We start from the raw sequence: 18436 nt of genomic DNA, 5'->3' as shown, positions 1-18436 counted from the left end.
ATGTTCTTCATGACATTTTTTTTTTCTTAAATTCCATATATATGTGTTAGCATACAGTATTTGTCTTTCTCTTTCTGACTTACTTCACTCTGTATGACAGACTCTAGGTCTATCCACCTCATTACAAATAGCTCAATTTCATTTCTTTTTATGGCTGAGTAATATTCCATTGTATATATGTGCCACATCTTCTTTATCCATTCATCCGATGATGGACACTTAGGTTGTTTCCATCTCCGGGCTATTGTAAATAGGGCTGCTATGAACATTTTGGTACATGTCTCTTTTTGAACTATGGTTTTCTCAGGGTATATGCCCAGTAGTGGGATTGCTGGGTCATATGGTAGTTCTATTTGTAGTTTTTTAAGGAACCTCCATACCGTTCTCCATAGTGGCTGTACCAATTCACATTCCCACCAGCAGTGCAAGAGTGTTCCCTTTTTTCCACACCCTCTCCAGCATTTATTGTTCCTAGATTTTTTGATGATGGCCATTCTGACTGGTGTGAGATGATATCTCATTGTAGTTTTGATTTGCATTTCTCTAATGAGTAAAGATGTTGAGCATCCTTTCATGTGTTTGTTGGCAGTCTGTATATCTTCTGTGGAGAAATGTCTATTTAGGTCTTCTGCCCATTTTTGGATTGGGTTGTTTGTTTTTTTGTTATTGAGCTGCATGAGCTGCTTATAAATTTTGGAGATTAATCCTTTGTCAGTTGCTTCATTTGCAAATATTTTCTCCCATTCTGAGGGTTGTCTTTTGGTCTTGTTTATGGTTTCCTTTGCTGTGCAAAAGCTTTTAAGTTTCATTAGGTCCCATGTGTTTATTTTTGTCTTTATTTCCATTTCTCTAGGAGGTGGGTCAAAAAGGATCTTGCTGTGATTTATGTCATAGAGTGTTCTGCCTATGTGTTCCTCTAAGAGTTTGATAGTGTCTGGCCTTACATTTAGGTCTTTAATCCATTTTGAGCTTATTTTTGTGTATGGTGTTAGGGAGTGATCTAATCTCATACTTTTACATGTCCCTATCCAGTTTTCCCAGCACCACTTATTGAAGAGACTGTCCTTTCTCCACTGTACATTCCTGCCTCCTTTATCAAAGATAAGGTGACCATATGTCCGTGGGTTTAACTCTGGGCTTTCTATCCTGTTCCATTGATCTATCTTTCTGTTTTTGTGCCAGTACCATACTGTCTTGATTACTGTAGCTTTGTAGTATAGTCTGAAGTCAGGGAGCCTGATTCCTCCAGCTCCATTTTTCGTTCTCAAGATTGCTTTGGCTATTCGGGGTCTTTTGTGTTTCCATACAAATTGTGAAATTTTTTGTTCTAGTTCTGTGAAAAATGCCAGTGGTAGTTTGATAGGGATTGCATTGAACATGTAGATTGCTTTGGGTAGTAGAGTCATTTTCACAATGTTGATTCTTCCAATCCAAGAACATGGTACATCTCTCCATCTATTTGTATCATCTTTAATTTCTTTCATCAGTGTCTTATAATTTTCTGCATACAGGTCTTTTGTGTCCTTAGGTAGGTTTATTCCTAGATATTTTATTCTTTTTGTTGCAATGGTAAATGGGAGTGTTTCCTTGATTTCACTTTCAGATTTTTCATCATCAGTATATAGGAATGCCAGAGATTTCTGTGCATTAATTTTGTATCCTGCAACTTTACCAAATTCATTGATTAACTCTAGTAGTTTTCTGGTAGCATCTTTAGGATTCTCTATGTATAGTATCATGTCATCTGCAAACAGTGACAGCTTTACTTCTTCTTTTCCAATTTGGATTCCTTTTATTTCCTTTTCTTCTCTGATTGCTGTGGCTAAAACTTCCAAAACTAGGTTGAATAAGAGTGGTGAAAGTGGGCAACCTTGTCTAGTTCCTGATCTTAGTGGAAATGGTTTCAGTTTTTCACCATTGAGGACGATGCTGGCTGTGGGTTTGTCATATATGGCCTTTATTATGTTGAGGAAAGTTCCCTCTATGCCTACTTTCTGCAGGGTTTTTATCATAAATGGGTGTTGAATTTTGTCGAAAGCTTTCTCTGCATCTATTGAGATGATCATATGGTTTTTCTCCTTCAATTTGTTAATTTGGTGTATCACGTTGATTGATTTGCGTATATTGAAGAATCCTTGCATTCCTGGAATAAACCCCACTTGATCATGGTGTATGATCCTTTTAATGTGCTGTTGGATTCTGTTTGCTAGTATTTTGTTGAGGATTTTTGCATCTATGTTCATCAGTGATATTGGCCTGTAGTTTTCTTTCTTTGTGACATCCTTGCCTGGTTTTGGTATCAAGGTGATGGTGGCCTCGTAGAATGAGTTTGGGAGTGTTCCTCCCTCTGCTATATTTTGGAAGAGTTTCAGAAGGATAGGTGTTAGCTCTTCTCTAAATGCTTGATAGAATTCGCCTGTGAAGCCATCTGGTCCTGGGCTTTTGTTTGTTGGAAGATTTTTTATCACAGTTTCAATTTCAGTGCTTGTGATTGGTCTGTTCATATTTTCTATTTCTTCCTGATTCAGTCTTGGCAGGTTGTGCATTTCTAAGAATTTGTCCATTTCCTCCAGGTTGTCCATTTTATTGGCATAGAGTTGCTTATAGTAATCTCTCATGATCTTTTGTATTTCTGTAGTGTCAGTTGTTACTTCTCCTTTTTCATTTCTAATTCTATTAATTTGAGTCTTCTCCCTTTTTTTCTTGATGAGTCTGGCTAATGGTTTATCAATTTTGTTTATCTTCTCAAAGAACCAGCTTTTAGTTTTATTGATCTTTGCTATCGTTTCCTTCATTTCTTTTTCATTTATTTCTGATCTGATTTTTATGATTTCTTTCCTTCTGCTAACTTTGGGATGTTTTTGTTCTTCTTTCTCTAATTGCTTTAGGTGCAAGGTTAGGTTGTTTATTCGAGATGTTTCCTGTTTCTTAAGGTGGGATTGTATTGCTATAAACTTCCCTCTTAGAACTGCTTTTGCTGCATCCCATAGGTTTTGGGTCGTCGTGTCTCCATTGTCATTTGTTTCTAGGTATTTTTTAATTTCCTCTTTGATTTCTTCAGTGATCACTTCGTTATTAAGTAGTGTATTGTTTAGCCTCCATGTGTTTGTATTTTTTACAGCTCTTTTCCTGTAATTGATATCTAGTCTCATAGCATTGTGGTCGGAAAAGATGCTTGATACAATTTCAATTTTCTTAAATTTACCAAGGCTTGATTTGTGACCCAAGATATGATCTATCCTGGAGAATGTTCCATGAGCACTTGAGAAAAATGTGTATTCTGTTGTTTTTGGATGGAATGTCCTATAAATATCAATTAAGTCCATCTTGTTTAATGTATCATTTAAAGCTTGTGTTTCCTTATTTATTTTCATTTTGGATGATCTGTCCATTGGTGAAAGTGGGGTGTTAAAGTCCCCTACTATGATTGTGTTACTGTCGATTTCTCCTTTTATGGCTGTTAGTATTTGCCTTATGTATTGAGGTGCTCCTATGTTTGGTGCATAAATATTTACAATTGTTATATCTTCTTCTTGGATCGATCCCTTGATCATTATGTAGTGTCCTTCTTTGTCTCTTCTAGTAGTCCTTATTTTAAAGTCTATTTTGTCTGATATGAGAATTGCTACTCCAGCTTTCTTTTGGTTTCCATTTGCATGGAATATCTTTTTCCATCCCCTTACTTTCAGTCTGTATGTGTCTCTAGGTCTGAAGTGGGTCTCTTGTAGACAGCATATAGATGGGTCTTGTTTTTGTATCCATTCAGCCACTCTGTCTTTTGGTGGGAGCATTTAGTCCATTTACATTTAAGGTAATTATCGATATGTATGTTCCTATTCCCATTTTCTTAATTGTTTTGGGTTCATTATTGTAGGTATATTCCTTCTGTTGTGTTTCTTGCCTAGAGAAGTTCCTTTAGCATTTGTTGTAAAGCTGGTTTGGTGGTGCTGAACTCTCTCAGCTTTTGCTTGTCTGTAAACGTTTTAATTTCTCCATCAAATCTGAATGAGATCCTTGCTGGGTAGAGTAATCTTGGTTGCAGGTTTTTCTCCTTCATCACTTTAAGTATGTCCTGCCACTCCCTTCTGGCTTGTAGAGTTTCTGCTGAGAGATCAGCTGTTATCCTGATGGGGATTCCCTTGTGTGTTATTTGTTGTTTTTGCCTTGCTGCTTTTAATATGATTTCTTTGTGTTTAATTTTTGACAGTTTGATTAATATGTGTCTTGGCGTATTTCTCCTTGGATTTATTCTGTATGGGACTCTCTGTGCCTCCTGGACTTGATTAACTATTTCCTTTCCCATATTAGGGAAGTTTTCAACTATAATCTCTTCAAATATTTTCTCAGTCCCTTTCTTTTTCTCTTCTTCTTCTGGAACCCCTATAATTCGAATGTTGGTGCGTTTAATGTTGTCCCAGAGGTCTCTGAGACTGTCCTCTGTTCTTTTCATTCTTTTTTCTTTATTTTGCTCTGCAGCAGTTATTTCCACTATTTTATCTTCCACCTCACTTATCCGTTCCTCTGCCTCAGTTATTCTGCTATTGATCCCATCTAGAGTATTTTTTATTTCATTTATTGTGTTTTTAATCGATGCTTGATTCATCTTTAGTTCTTCTAGGTCCTTGTTAACTGTTTCTTGCATTTTGTCTATTCTATTTCCAAGATTTTGGATCTGGGAAATAGAATCTTGGATCATCTTTACCATCATTATTCTGAATTCTTTTTCAGGTAGAGTGCCTATTACCTCTTCATTTGTTAGGTCTGGTGGGTTTTTATCTTGCTCCTTCTCCTGCTGTGTGTTTTTCTGTCTTCTCATTTTGCTTATGTTACTGTGTTTGGGGTCTCCTTTTTGCAGGCTGCAGGTTCGTAGTTCCTGTTGTTTTTGGTGTCTGTCCCCAGTGGCTAAGGTTGGTTTAGTGGGTTGTGTAGGCTTCCTGGTGGAGGGGACTAGTGCCTGTGTTCTGGTGGATGAGGCTGGATCTTGTCTTTCTGGTGGGCAGGTCCACGTCTGGTGGTGTGTTTTGGGGTGTCTGTGGACTTTTTATGATTTTAGGCCACCTCTCTGCTAATGGGTGGCGTTGTGTTCCTGTCTTGCTAGTTGTTTGGCTCAGGGTGTCCAGCACTGTAGCCTGCTGGTCGTTGAGTGAAGCTGGGTGCTGGTGTTGAGATGGAGATCTCTGGAAGATTTTCGCCGTTTGATATTATGTGGAGCTGGAAGGTCTCTTGTGGACCAGTGTCCTGAAGTTGGCTCTCCCACCTCAGAGGCACAGCACTGACTCCGGGCTCCTCAATTTGGGATGATGTGTTGTCTATTCATATATTCCACAGATGCAGGATACATCAAGTTGATTGTGGAGCTTTAATCCGCTGCTTCTGAGGCTGCTGGGAGAGGTTTCCCTTTCTCTTCTTTGTTCTCACAGCTCCTGGGTCTCAGCTTTGGATTTGGCCCCGCCTCTGCGTGTAGGTAGCCGGAGGGCGTCTGCTCTTCGCTCAGATAGGACAGGGTTAAAGGAGCAGCCTCTTCGGGGACTCTGGCTCACTCAGGCCGGGCGGGAGGGAGGGGCACGGAGTGCGGGGCGAGCCTGCAGCGGCAGAGGTCGGCGTGACGTTGCACCAGCCCGAGGCGCGCCGTGCGTTCTCCCAGGGAAGCCGCCCCTGGATCCCGGGACCCCGGCAGTGGCGGGCTGCACAGGCTCCCGGAAGGGCGGTGTGGGCAGTGACCTGCGCTCGCACACAGGCTTCTTGGCGGCGGCAGCAGCAGCCCCAGCGTCCCACGCCCGTCACTGGGCTCCGCGCTTTCAGTCACGACTCGCGCCCGTCTGTGGAGCCCCTTTAAGCAGCGCTCTTAATCCCCTCTCCTCGCGCACCAGGAAACCAAGAGGGAAGAAAAAGTCTCTTGCCTCTTCGGCAGCTCCAGAGTTTTCACGGACTCCCTCCCGGCTAGCTGTGGCACATTAGCCCCCTTCAGGCTGAGTTCTCGCCGCCAGCCCCAGTCCTCTCCCTGCGCTCTGACCGAAGCCCGAGCCTCAGCTTCCAGCGCTGCGCGCCCCGGCGGGCGAGCAGACAAGCCTCTCGGGCTGGTGAGTGCCGCTCGGCACCGATCCTCTGTGTGCGGATCTCTCCGCTTTGCCCTACCCAGGTATGTGGGGAGTTTCTTGCCTTTTGGGAGGTCTGGGGTCTTCTGCCAGCGTTCAGTAGGTGTTCTGTAGGAGTTGTTCCACGTGTAGCTGTATTTCTGGAGTATCCGTGGGGAGGAAGGTGATCTCCGCGTCTTACTCTTCCGCCATCTTACCCGGAAGTCCCCTAAACTGTTTACTTTTTAAAGATTATTTTATATGTTTCCAATCTATCTTGTGAAACAACTATGTGAAAAATATTCGGTGCTTTAAAACTGATTTGCTCTACTTAACATTTACTTGGTATAAAATGAGGTACATGGTTATATTTTAATTTATGGAAAGAATTTCCATAAAGCTGAGACTTTCCATGCCAATTTCATCACTACTAAATAATTCTAACAAAATACTAATAATTCTAATAATTTCCATGGACAGGTAATTATAATTATGTTGACCTCACGTAATCATGATACCAGTGGGCCCAATTCAACAGTTGCATTGCGTAGCTTGGGCCTTGCCATTTGCTAACATCCAGATATTCTGGTAGAATAAATGTGGCTCAGCTAATCACCATCACTCAGAAGATGGAAGATACTATTCCTTTATATTTGAAGGAGGTGGTGTCCTACTTGTGTTAATACTACATACGAAATCACACAAATTTTTAAAACATCAAATGAGATTGTTTTCTCAGAGAGTATATCGTATGAGACAATCCCCAGAAGCTGGAATGATTACTCATTATTTATGTTATAGCTGAATGTGTTCTTATTTTTAAATGTGTGTGTACCCCCCAAAAATCTCCTAATTCTAGTTAAAGTATTTACCTTTTGTAGTTTTCAGGTACTTTCTGAAATACAGTGGTTAAAATGCACACACACAGAGTCATTGTGTAGAGGGAAACCCACTAAGAGTTCGTATTTAGTGCTTTTGTACCTTTTCTCTGTGTGGCCCCTCATTAGCAGGTCCCAGAAGCTAGTACTCCAACTCCCACTATTTTTCTCTAGGCCTCCAGCTTCCTCCATCCATCTGGCCCCTGAGATTTCTTTATAAGACAGAACTTCCTGCCGTTGGGCCCAGAAAAAAAAAAAAAGAAATTCTTCCTCATACTTCCAAACCAGACCAACTCTGGGAACCTCCCAGGACCCAGACTCAGTGGGCTGACACAGGCAAAGAAGTGATAGGAGGAAAGAAGCTCCTTCCCTCACCAACAGGGAGTAGTGAGGTACTTTCTTCAACTCCCTGAATGCGTTGTGTTGCCTCCTTCAGAATTAAGGAGCTGAAGTTCAAGAGGACTTTGTAAAGAAGCTGTCAATTTCTCTTGTATTCTGACTTTCCCTTTGGGAGATGCCCCCCTAGATTGGAAGCAGCAGAATAAATATATTTTGGTTTGACTGTCTTCAACATGAGAGAAGCTAAGAAGAGAACGATAGGTTTACTCTAGACACTGACAAGTGTGTTCTGTTCATAAATAAAATTGCAAGCAAAGGAGTTATTTGATTTGCTGTTTAAATAAACCTGTCACTACCTGACATTAGTTTGCAAACATTTTTGAGAAATGGATGTTTTTGTCCAGCATCCATTGAAAGCCCCTGAATGTACAGTTCAAGGGATTGCTGCTCTGAGAGGCCTTGCTATTGACCCCTGAGGCAGCTCTGCAGAACCCCAGGGCTCAGTTTGAAAACTGCTCTGTGGAAGGCCAAGAGGGAGAATTCTAAGCACAAAGGTACCTTTTCTCTGAAATAAAAGTCCTCAAACGTTTCTGAGTTAAGAGTCACCTAGGACTCTTGTTTAAAATGCAGATTCCTGGGCGCAATCCCAGAATCTGACACTTAGGAGGTATTGTGTTGGGCCTGGGAATCTGTATTTTGACAAGCATCCTAGATGATTCTGATACCAATATGGATGGATCATAAAAACACAGCTCTACCAACTGCCTGCTGAGGGCCCTTTCAATGGCTTCATCTTAATCCCACTTGGTCCCAGTTTATTTTAGGTACTTAGAGTATCAAATGTCATTAAAATAGTTTTTTCTTGCCAAGGGAAATAATATCTTAGTCACCTCTTCCGTCATCTCCCAGTTTAATTCTCTGTTCCTATTCCTGGGGCACCCCAAATGTGGCATGGCTCTCAGCCCTCTCTGTTGGAGCTGCTCCATCTGAGACTCCCATCAGTCTCATCCTTCCTCTGGCCTTTCTTGGTTTTGTTTGTTTGCTTGTTGTTTCTTTTTTTAAAGACAGGTCTCTTTAAACTTCTCCTTCCCCAACAAACAAACCCAAAGCAGAAGTTAATTGGTGTTTGTAAGCAAATATAAAACTGACTTTTTTTTTTTTTTTTTTTTTTTTTTTTTTTTTTTGCGGTACGTGGGCCTCTCCCGTTGTGGACCGCAGGCTCAGCGGCCATGGCGCACGGGCCTAGCCTCTCCGCGGCATGTGGGATCTTCCCAGACCGGGGCACGAACCCGTGTCCCCTGCATCGGCAGGCGGACTCTCAACCACTGCGCCACCAGGGAAGCCCCAAAACTGACTTCTTGATGTAAATACAGTGAACCAGTAAGCATATATATGCTCCCATGTAGCAAGGTGCTAGGTGTTCTGATAGAAAGACATATAAGAACAAATCCAAATAAATAAAATTTGTAAAATAAATAAAGCCCACAATGAGACACCCACTTGAATGACTATAATTGAAAAGACAATACCAAGTGTTGGCAGGGAGGTAGAGAAACTGGAACTGCACTGCTGGTGGGAATGTAAAATGACACAGCCACTTTGGAAAACAGTTTGGTGACATCTTAAATAGTCAAATATAAATTTATCATATAATCTAGCAGTTCCACTCCTTAGAGTCTACCCAAGAGAAATGAAAATGTATGTTCACACAAAGACTTGTATACGAATGTTGATAGCAGCATTATTCATAATAGCCACAAACTGGAAACAGTCCATATGTTCATCAAGTTATGCATGGATAAACAAAATACAGTATATCCATACACTGGAATATTATCTAGCAATTAAAATAAATGAAACAATGAAATATGCTGAAGTACAGGTGAATCTCGAAAACATTACGGTAAGTGAAAAATTCCAGATGCAATAGGCTATATATTGTATGATTCCATTTATGTGAATCTAGACAAAGCAAATTTGTAGAGACAGAAAGCAGATCTGTGGTTGCTGGGGCCTACAGATGAGAACAAATGGGTATGATGAAACTTTTGGGGCTGATCTAACTGTTCTAAAACTGGATTGTGGTGATAATTGCACAACTGTATAAATTTACTAAAATCATTTAATCATACATTTATAATGGGGGAATTGTATGGAATATAGATTTTATCTCAATAAGGCAGTTAAATATTTTTTCTTAAAGCGTATACCACAATTAAATAATTGAAAGTTCTTTTCTATGCAAAAGAAATAGAAAGGCACTATATATAGTTCAGGTGTGGCCTGCAGACCCCTGGAGGTTCCTGAGATGTTCTCAGGGAGTCTTCGGTCATTTTCCTAATAATAAAGAAGCTATTTGCCTTTTTGAAGGCAAATAGCTGTTGACATTTGTACTTATGGTACAAAAGCAATGGTGGGTAAAACTGCCTGTGCCTTAGCACAAATCCAGGCATTGGCACCACACCTTATTAGTAGTCATAGTGGTACTATTATTAGTAGTCACCACCACCAAGCATAGTGGAAGAATATATTCTATTTTCACTTAAGAATGCCCTTGATGGGGGCTTCCCTGGTGGCGCAGTGGTTAAGAATCCACCTGCCAATGCAGGGGACATAGGTTCAATCCCTGGTCCGGGAAGATCCCACATGCCACGGAGCAACTAAGCCCGTGTGCCACAACTAATGAGCCTGTGCTCTAGAGCCCGCGAGCCACAACTACTGAAGCCCACATGCCCTAGAGTCCATGCTCCGCAACAAGAGAAGCCACCACAATGAGAAGCCCGCTCGCCACAACTAAAGAAAGCCCGTGGGCAGCAATGAAGACCCAACGCAACCATAAATAAAATTGATTCTTAAAAAAAAAAGAATGCCCTTAATGAAGCAGTAGAAATTATTGAATTTTTTAACTCTTAGACCTTAGATGCATATCTTTTTATTTTTGAATAAGATCGTTATCTCAAGGAAAAGCACTTCTGCAATTGATTGAGTTGCAAGCTGAACTTACAGCTGTTTTTTGTGGGACACCATCTCTACTGTAGAAAAAAAGTGCCTGGCAGACAAATTATGGATATTCAGACTTAGGTATTTGGCAAACAGTTTCTCAAAAATGACCGAATAGAGCCCGTTACTCCAAAGAAAACAATTGTCAGTGTTTATTGCTGGTCATAAAATTCGAATGTTAAACCAAAATTAGAATTTTGGAAAACTTGTATCCACCACTATGAGCTTCACACCTTTTGTCAAGACTTTTCTCATGAGGGACTTCCATGGCGGTCCAGTGGTTAAGACTCTGCACTTCCAATGCAAGTGGCGCGGGTTCGATCCCTGGTTGGGGAACTAAGATCCCGCATGCTGCGCAGCGCAGCCAAAAATTAAAATTAAAAAAAGGAAAGAGGGCTTCCCTGGTGGCACAGTGGTTGAGAGTCCGCCTGCCGATGCAGGGGACGCGGGTTCGTGCCCTGGTCTGGGAAGATCCCACATGCCACGGAGCGGCTGGGCCCGTGAGCCATGGCCACAGAGCCCGCACGTCTGGAGCCTGTGCTCCGCAACAGGAGAGGCCACAACAGTGAGAAGCCCGCATACCGCAAAAAAGAAAAAAAAAAAAAAAGGAAAGATTTTTCTCATGAGATTGATGCCGATTTTAACAAATGTGATTTTTTTCATATTGTGTAATGAAATGTATCAAATTTGCATAATATAGGTAAGAGGTCTTGATACTAAAAACTTCAAGGACTACTGGCCTAGTGGCTAATAGCATGAACTCTGGGGCCATTCTGCATGGATTCAAATCCCAACGCTATTACTTATTACTTGTAGAATCCCAGTAAGTGTTTCGCCTCTCCATACCTCAGATTCCTCATTTATAAAATGGGGAAAATAATGATACCTATCTCAGAGAGGTATGTGGGCATAAAAGTAAATTAATATATATATACTTGTGAACGTTAAAATGAGTTGATACATGCAACCAGTTAGAATAACATGTGGTGAGTTGTTACTGATCTTGATGAGTGGTAATTTGTAAAAACAAATACATTATAAGTACAAAATAGATAGAAATCTCTATGTAATTATGTATATATTTGTAACCAGGAAATCTCCAGCTGCCTCCTCCCCATCCCCCATCCCCTCACCCCCCATCTCTGTCTCACCTTGGGTACTCTCACTTCCTGGAAGGGCACATCTGTGCCCAATGTCCTAAAGTGTCCTCCCCATCTATTGAGTCTCTGTTTGGGGCAGTTCCTTCTTTTTTAGCAGCCACACCATGTGTTTTTAAGGAAGATTTGGTGAGACAGTGTAGTTATGAAGGGTACAGTTTAATAAATTGAATAGAAACAATATAATTATATGTCTTTGCATTCTTAGAATTAGAAGTCTCTTTCCTGCCTTAGCAGTGTTTAAAATTATGATACATCATTTAAGTTCAAAGAGTTTAGGAAATTATGTGAATAAGAGAAAAAGAATAAGGTTCTGTCACATCAAATACATCCATTTTCAGTGCTTAATCCAAGCACACATAAAGTTTAAGGGAGAAAATGACTCATTTGGAGGGAACCTACATCTTCAGTCCTGCAGAGAGACTACAGTTGAGCTATTTTTATCTATGTTTAGAAAAGTTAATTATGTGCTGACATCATTTATTTGTTCTACCAATATTTGATGAGTGCCTCCCATGGAGTGCCAGGCCCCTAGCCAGGCACTGTTGTCCCAGTTGTAAAGAAGGGATGTGGGTCCCGCCCTCCTAGACTTACTGCATTAAAGTTTTCTAATTGTTCTCCCACCTTCTTTGTAAAAAAAATAAGGTAGTTCATCTGTTGTTCACTGACTACATCAGCAGAGGGAACAGTATATATTTTATACTTTTTAAATGTTCATGAAAACATTCTCGAGTTTAGTGTGAGGTAAAGAAGGTAAGCTAGACTGCAAAAGAACTGTAATGAATGTTTCTTCTCCTGAAAGATCACAAACAAAATTACTTTCTATTTTGGAGGACTGATGTTATACAGATATGCTCATGTTTGTTGGTAAATAGCAAACAACCAGTCATGTAAGTCGTTGCAGTTTCACTGAGTTACATGGCTTCTGCTATCCTAGGAGAAATAATGAGCTCTTGAAAGAGCTCATTTGGGGACCATCTGTTTATGTGCCATCCCACATCACTCTGCCTGTGGTGAGAATGGTGGGTCGGCCCACAGGACTTTTTATTCCTTGCCCCTACCTACCCCAGGTCTTTAATTATTGCCACACCTCAGGTTGCTTGAGTGTATATAGTCACCTGTTAAGTAGGTTTAGAATAGTCCTTCCTTTCATTTTCGGGGGTATATTTAGAGAGCAAATTTTAGAGCACCTTAAATATTTTTTTAAAGATAATGTAAAAACACAAAGCAGTAGTATTATTGAGACAGTGTGCTTACTGATATACTTGTATTTTAAGATTTGAGAGTATTTCTTTCCTATGCGGCTGGTTTACTGGGAAAAAGAAATCAGATCAGGCTAAAAGCCAAAGAAGTATTTCTGGAATACAGGCTAGTATTGAGTTTCATTGATGTAATTGAATTCAATCTCAATATTCATTATACATGGAAAATATTAGCTATTTTTAGTCATGTTCTTGTCCCTGTCACTGCTAGGGCCTTATGCAAACTTTATGTGTCAGTAACTGCAGTTGTCTTTCACAAATAAAATGCACAAAGTCACTTAACCTGGGCAAGCAAACAATGGCTATGGTTGTACTACTGCTGTTCCCTTTCACTAGAATCTTCTGTTCTTTGATTCTCTTACTGTTTTCAGTAACTCCACCTAAAAATCAAATATTACTCACACGTTATTTTCTAAAAGGAGCCATAGCTGTTATAAAAGTTAATTCCTCTTTTCAGGACAATGTTCCCTGTTAAAATATTTGGCAGTTCTACTTGTACTGTGTGACATCTTTGTAAGGACTTTTGTCCTACCCAACCTCAGAGGCTCCCAAACAAATCTAACATTTTGTTGATGAAAATTTATGCTCTTGTTTAATTGCTGATTCTCATCTTGTCTTTTACATGTGTGTTTATGTGTTTCAGGAAAAAAGTGCCAGTTCAAATGTAAGACTTAAAACTAATAAAGAGATTCCGGGATTAGTTCATCAACCCAGAGCAAAGTAAGTTCTAGTTCCTATTTTCCTATATTGTTTTTTTTTGGGGGGGGGGTAGGAGTTTATTAATTTATTTATTTTTGCTGTGTTGGGTCTTCGTTTCTGTGCGAGGGCTTTCTCTAGCTGTGGCAAGCGGGGGCCACTCTTCATCGCAGTGCGCGGGCCTCTCACTATCGCAGCCTCTCGTTGCGGAGCACAGGCTCCAGACGCGCAGGCTCAGTAGTTGTGGCTCACGGGCCCAGCTGCTCCGCAGCATGTGGGATCCTCCCAGCCCAGGGCTCGAACCCGCATCCCCTGCATTAGCAGGCAGACTCTCAACCACTGCGCCACCAGGGAAGCCCCTCCTATATTGTTTTTAAAGCTAAAAATGTTTTTAGAGTGAGCTCCATTTTGCCTGCCAGGTAACCAAGACTTATGATAAAGCCTCAGTAATTGAGACAGTGTGATTTAGTCTAATGGAACAAAATAGAGAGACCCAAAACAGACCCACAATATATGACAGAGCTGACACTTCACATCAGTTAGAAGAAAATGAAGGAGAATATCTTTATAACTGTGGGGCAGGGAAAAACTTTGAATAAGTCACAAAGGATACAAATCTTAAGAAAAATGATTAATTTTTGTGAATACATTAAAATTAAGAACTTCTGTTTATCAAAATATACTATAGGAGAGTAAAAGGCCTCAAAATGATGGAATATATTTACAATACGTATAATTAGCAATAATTGGGTTTCCAGAATATATCAAGTAATTCTATGAATCAATAAGTAAAAGACAGAACTCATAGAAAAGCAGGCCAAAGACATAAACAACCTCTTGACTGAAGAGGAAACATGAATAGCTAATGCATATGAAAAAATACCATTTCACACCACAAGATTGGCAAAAATTGAGAAGTCTAATGATACTAAAATGTTTACCAGAATGTAGGGATATAAACTGGTACAATTACTTTGGAAAACAACTCCACTCTCAGGTGTATACCCTAGAGAAACTCTTGTGCATGTGTGCCAGCAGGCATATTTTGAAATGTCCATAGCAGCACTGTTTATGTGAACTCTTAAAGCTCTTGAAGATATGGGACTTCCCTGGCAGTCCAGTGGTTAAGACTCCATGCTTCCACTGCACAGGGCATGGGTTCCATCCCTGGTCGGGGAACAAAGATCCTGCGTGCCTTGTGGTGGTGACATGGCCAAAAAAAAAAAAAAAAGCTCTTGGAAATAAAACCCAAATGTCCATCAGACATGTAATGCATAACAAAAATGTGGTATATTCTTATGATGGGAATGCTACATATCAGTGGAAATGAATGACCAATAGCTACCCAGACCAAAATAGAGGAATCTCATGAAATGTAAGGTTGTACCAGTAAGGTAAGTGGTAGTACCTGCCTATGTACAGTTTCATGCATATAAAGTGCAAAAACAGGCATAGCTAAGCCATACATTATATATATGTACGTGGTAAAACAATAAAGGCAAGCAAGGAAATGAAAAGGCATTAAATTCGGAATAGTGGTTCTTTCTACTGGATAGAAGACAATGGGACCAGAGGTTCTATCTCTTAATCCAAGTGGTGGTTACATGCGTGTTCCTTTAATTATTATTATTTGAAAATGTACAAATAACATTATATGTTTCCTTTTCTATGTGTTAAGTATTTCACAATTAAAATGCTAAATTAAAATGCTAAAGAGAATAATGAGTAATTTCTATATTGTTCTAAAACTGAGTCTACCTTGGTGATAAAATGCACTTGTGTGACTTCAAAGCTACCTGCCCTTTCTTCAAAGAAGCTGTAATCCCAGAGGCTGCAAATCTCTTCTGTGTTGTTCTGCCTAAATATGAACAAATTCCCTAAGGGTGCTGATCACACAAGTACATCTGACACAGTCACCACCATCCCCAAATAAATTTAACTATGACATATATGTAAATCAATATCATAAGTGGAAAAAGTTGTGTTCTCTGGTTCTTCCCAGGAGGTTGAGACAAAAATAACATAATCACTTTAACCTGACTGAGTGTCTGGAACTGCTGCAGCCATGGCCACTGTGATATGGTGGTTAGGACTCTTCAGGGGGTGGTGAATGAGCTCAGGGATTGAATTTTTTACTTCCAAAGAAAACTGGACATTTTAAAATCCATTTATCATTTACAGTGTCAGTATAATGGGACAACCGATTTTTTTCACCCTCAGGTAAATGTCATGCTATAATCACAACCTACCTAATCCACTTCACTTGTAATCACTTTTATCTACACTAATTTTATCTGCCTCTGGGGACAACAGATACCTGATAACACTACCAAATCATCTTTTCATTCAAGCCATTAGATATATGCTCCTTTTAAATGCTTCTAGAAAAAGACTCTATTGAGAATTTCTTTTTTCCTTTAAAGCAAATACTTATTTAACTTTGACACATTGAAATAGCATGCTTTGCAGACTGGCATGTGCTGAAGCTTTCAGAGAAGTTGATTAAATTGGCTCATGTGTTTACATTAAAATTATGAAGAAAATCCCCTGTTCTTCACACAGCATAATGCTCATGTGTGTGTGTGTGTGTGTGTGTGTGTATGTATTTTAAACTGTGAGTCAGACCATTGGGTTTCTGGAATTCAACTAAGAAATATTTCTGGAGAGCTAAGAGAAGGATTTTACTTTTTCTACTCGCTGACATAATATAGGATCCAGGAAATTATTATTTATTATGCAGCTGTATAAAATAAGATGAGGCTTTTTCCCCATGAGTGGAAGGACAATCCCATACCTGATAATGGCAGATTTATTAATAATGAAGGCAGATAATGCTCACATCTTCATTTGATGCACCACATAGAGCACATTCTTACTGTCTTTGTAATCTCAGGTCAATGACCTTATGTCTGTGACCTTCAGTTTTCTCCAAGAAAAATGGAGGTGAAAAATCCTATCTTATAGGGCTGGGGCTTAAATGAAATAATGTATGCCAGGTTCTTATCACAGTGTCTGACACTTGGTAAGAACACCTTAACAATTAGAAACAACCCAAATGCCCTTACAGGAAGTTGGATAGATGAACTACACTGTATTCACACAGTGGAATATTAGCAGTTAAAACGAATGCACTGCAACAATGCACAACGCTGGATGGACCCTAGCAATATAGCACTAGAACAAAGAGTAAGTCCTGCAACATTACGCAGAGCATAATGCACTCTATAAAGTTAAAAACAACTAAAATAAATCATCTGCTTTGTAAGCACATAGAGAGATAGAGTAAAGCTATGTAAAAGGAAAGCGGGGGCATGATGGTTCCCTTGAGTTGGGAGAAACACACATGAGTGGGACGTAAGTAACCTCTAGGTTCTTGTTAAGATCGCAGCTTTGTAGAGGGAGCTTAACCTCAACATAATAAAGGCCATATATGACAAACCCACAGCCAACATCGTTCTCAATGGTGAAAAACTGAAACCATTTCCTCTAAGATCAGGAACAAGACAAGGTTGCCCACTGTCACCACTATTACTCAACATAGTTTTGGAAGTTTTAGCCACAGCAATCAGAGAAAAAAAAGAAGTAAAATGAATCCAAGTTGGAAAAGAAGAAGTAAAGCTGTCACTGTTTACAGCTGACATGATACTATACATAGAGAATCCTAAAGATGCTACCAGAAAACTACTAGAGCTAATCAATGAATTTGGTAAAATAGTAGGATACAAAATTAATGCACAGAAATCTCTGGCATTCCTATACACTAATGATGAAAAATCTGAAACAGAAATTAAGGAAACACTCCCATTTACCATTGCAACAAAAAGAATAAAATACCTAGGAATAAACCTAAGGAGACAAAAGACCTGTATGCAGAAAACTATAAGACACTGATGAAAGAAATTAAAGATGATACCAACAGATGGAGAGATATACCATGTTCTTGGATTGGAAGAATCAACATTGTGAAAATGACTCTACTACCCAAAGCAATCGACAGATTCAGTGCAATCCCTATCAAACTACCCCTGGCATTTTTCACAGAACTAGAACAAAAAATTTCACAATTTGTATGGAAACACAAAAGACCCCAAATAGCCAAAGTAATCTTGAGAAAGAAAAACGGAGCTGGAGGAATCAGGCTCCCAGACTTCAGACTATACTACAAAGCTACAGTAATCAAGACAGTATGGTACTGGCACAAAAACAGAAATATAAATCAATGGAACAGGGTAGAAAGCCCAGAGATAAACTCACGCACATATGGACACCTTATCTTTGATAAAGGAGGCAAGAATATACAGTGGAGAAAAGACAGCCTCTTCAATAAGTGGTGCTGGGAAAACTGGATAGCTACATGTAAAAGAATGAAATTAGAACACCTCCTAGCACCATACACAAAAATAAACTCAAAATGGCTTAAAGACTTAAATGTAAGGCCAGACACTATAAAACTCTTAGTGTAAAACATAGGCAGAACACTCTATGACATAAATCACAGCAAGATCCTTTTTGACCCACCTCCTAGAGAAATGGAAATAAAAACAAAAATAAACAAATGGGACCTAATGAAACTTAAAAGCTTTTGCACAGCAAAGGAAAACATAAACAAGACCAAAAGACAACCCTCAGAATGGGAGAAAATCTTTGCAAATGAAGCAACTGACAAAGGATTAACCTCCAAAATTTACAAGCAGCTCATGCAGCTCAGTAACAAAAAAACAACCCAATTCAAAAATGGGCAGAAGACCTAAACAGACATTTCTCCAAAGAAGATATACAGATTGCCAACAAACACATGAAAGGATGCTCAACATCACTAATCATTAGAGAAATGCAAACCAAAACTACAATGAGGTATCACCTCACACCAGTCAGAATGGCCATATCATCAAAAAATCTACAAACAATAAATGCTGGAGAGGGTGTGGAGAAAAGGGAACACTCTTGCACTGTTGGTGGGAATGTAAATGGATACAGCCACTATGGAAAACAGTATGGAGGTTCCTTAAAAAACTTAAAATAGAATTACC

The 18436-nt window shown here is 39.7% G+C and overlaps 1 protein-coding gene across 1 annotated transcript in view; it reads left to right on the top strand.

Annotated features, from left to right (window-relative positions):
• LOC309799397 (uncharacterized protein C1orf21) overlaps nt 1-18436 on the top strand; it is a 237823-nt gene that overhangs the window by 195039 nt on the left and 24348 nt on the right. The window contains exon 4 of the mRNA XM_082612458.1: nt 13354-13430. Coding sequence (XP_082468584.1) covers nt 13354-13430 — 77 coding nt within the window. The remainder of the gene's footprint in view (nt 1-13353; nt 13431-18436) is intronic.

The sequence above is a fragment of the Mesoplodon mirus genome (genome assembly GCF_964341445.2).
Source record: "Mesoplodon mirus genome assembly, chromosome: 3".
Lineage (NCBI taxonomy): Eukaryota > Metazoa > Chordata > Mammalia > Artiodactyla > Ziphiidae > Mesoplodon > Mesoplodon mirus.
The sequence above is the reverse complement of the archived record's forward strand: the minus strand, read 5'-3'. Positions and strand labels throughout refer to the sequence as shown.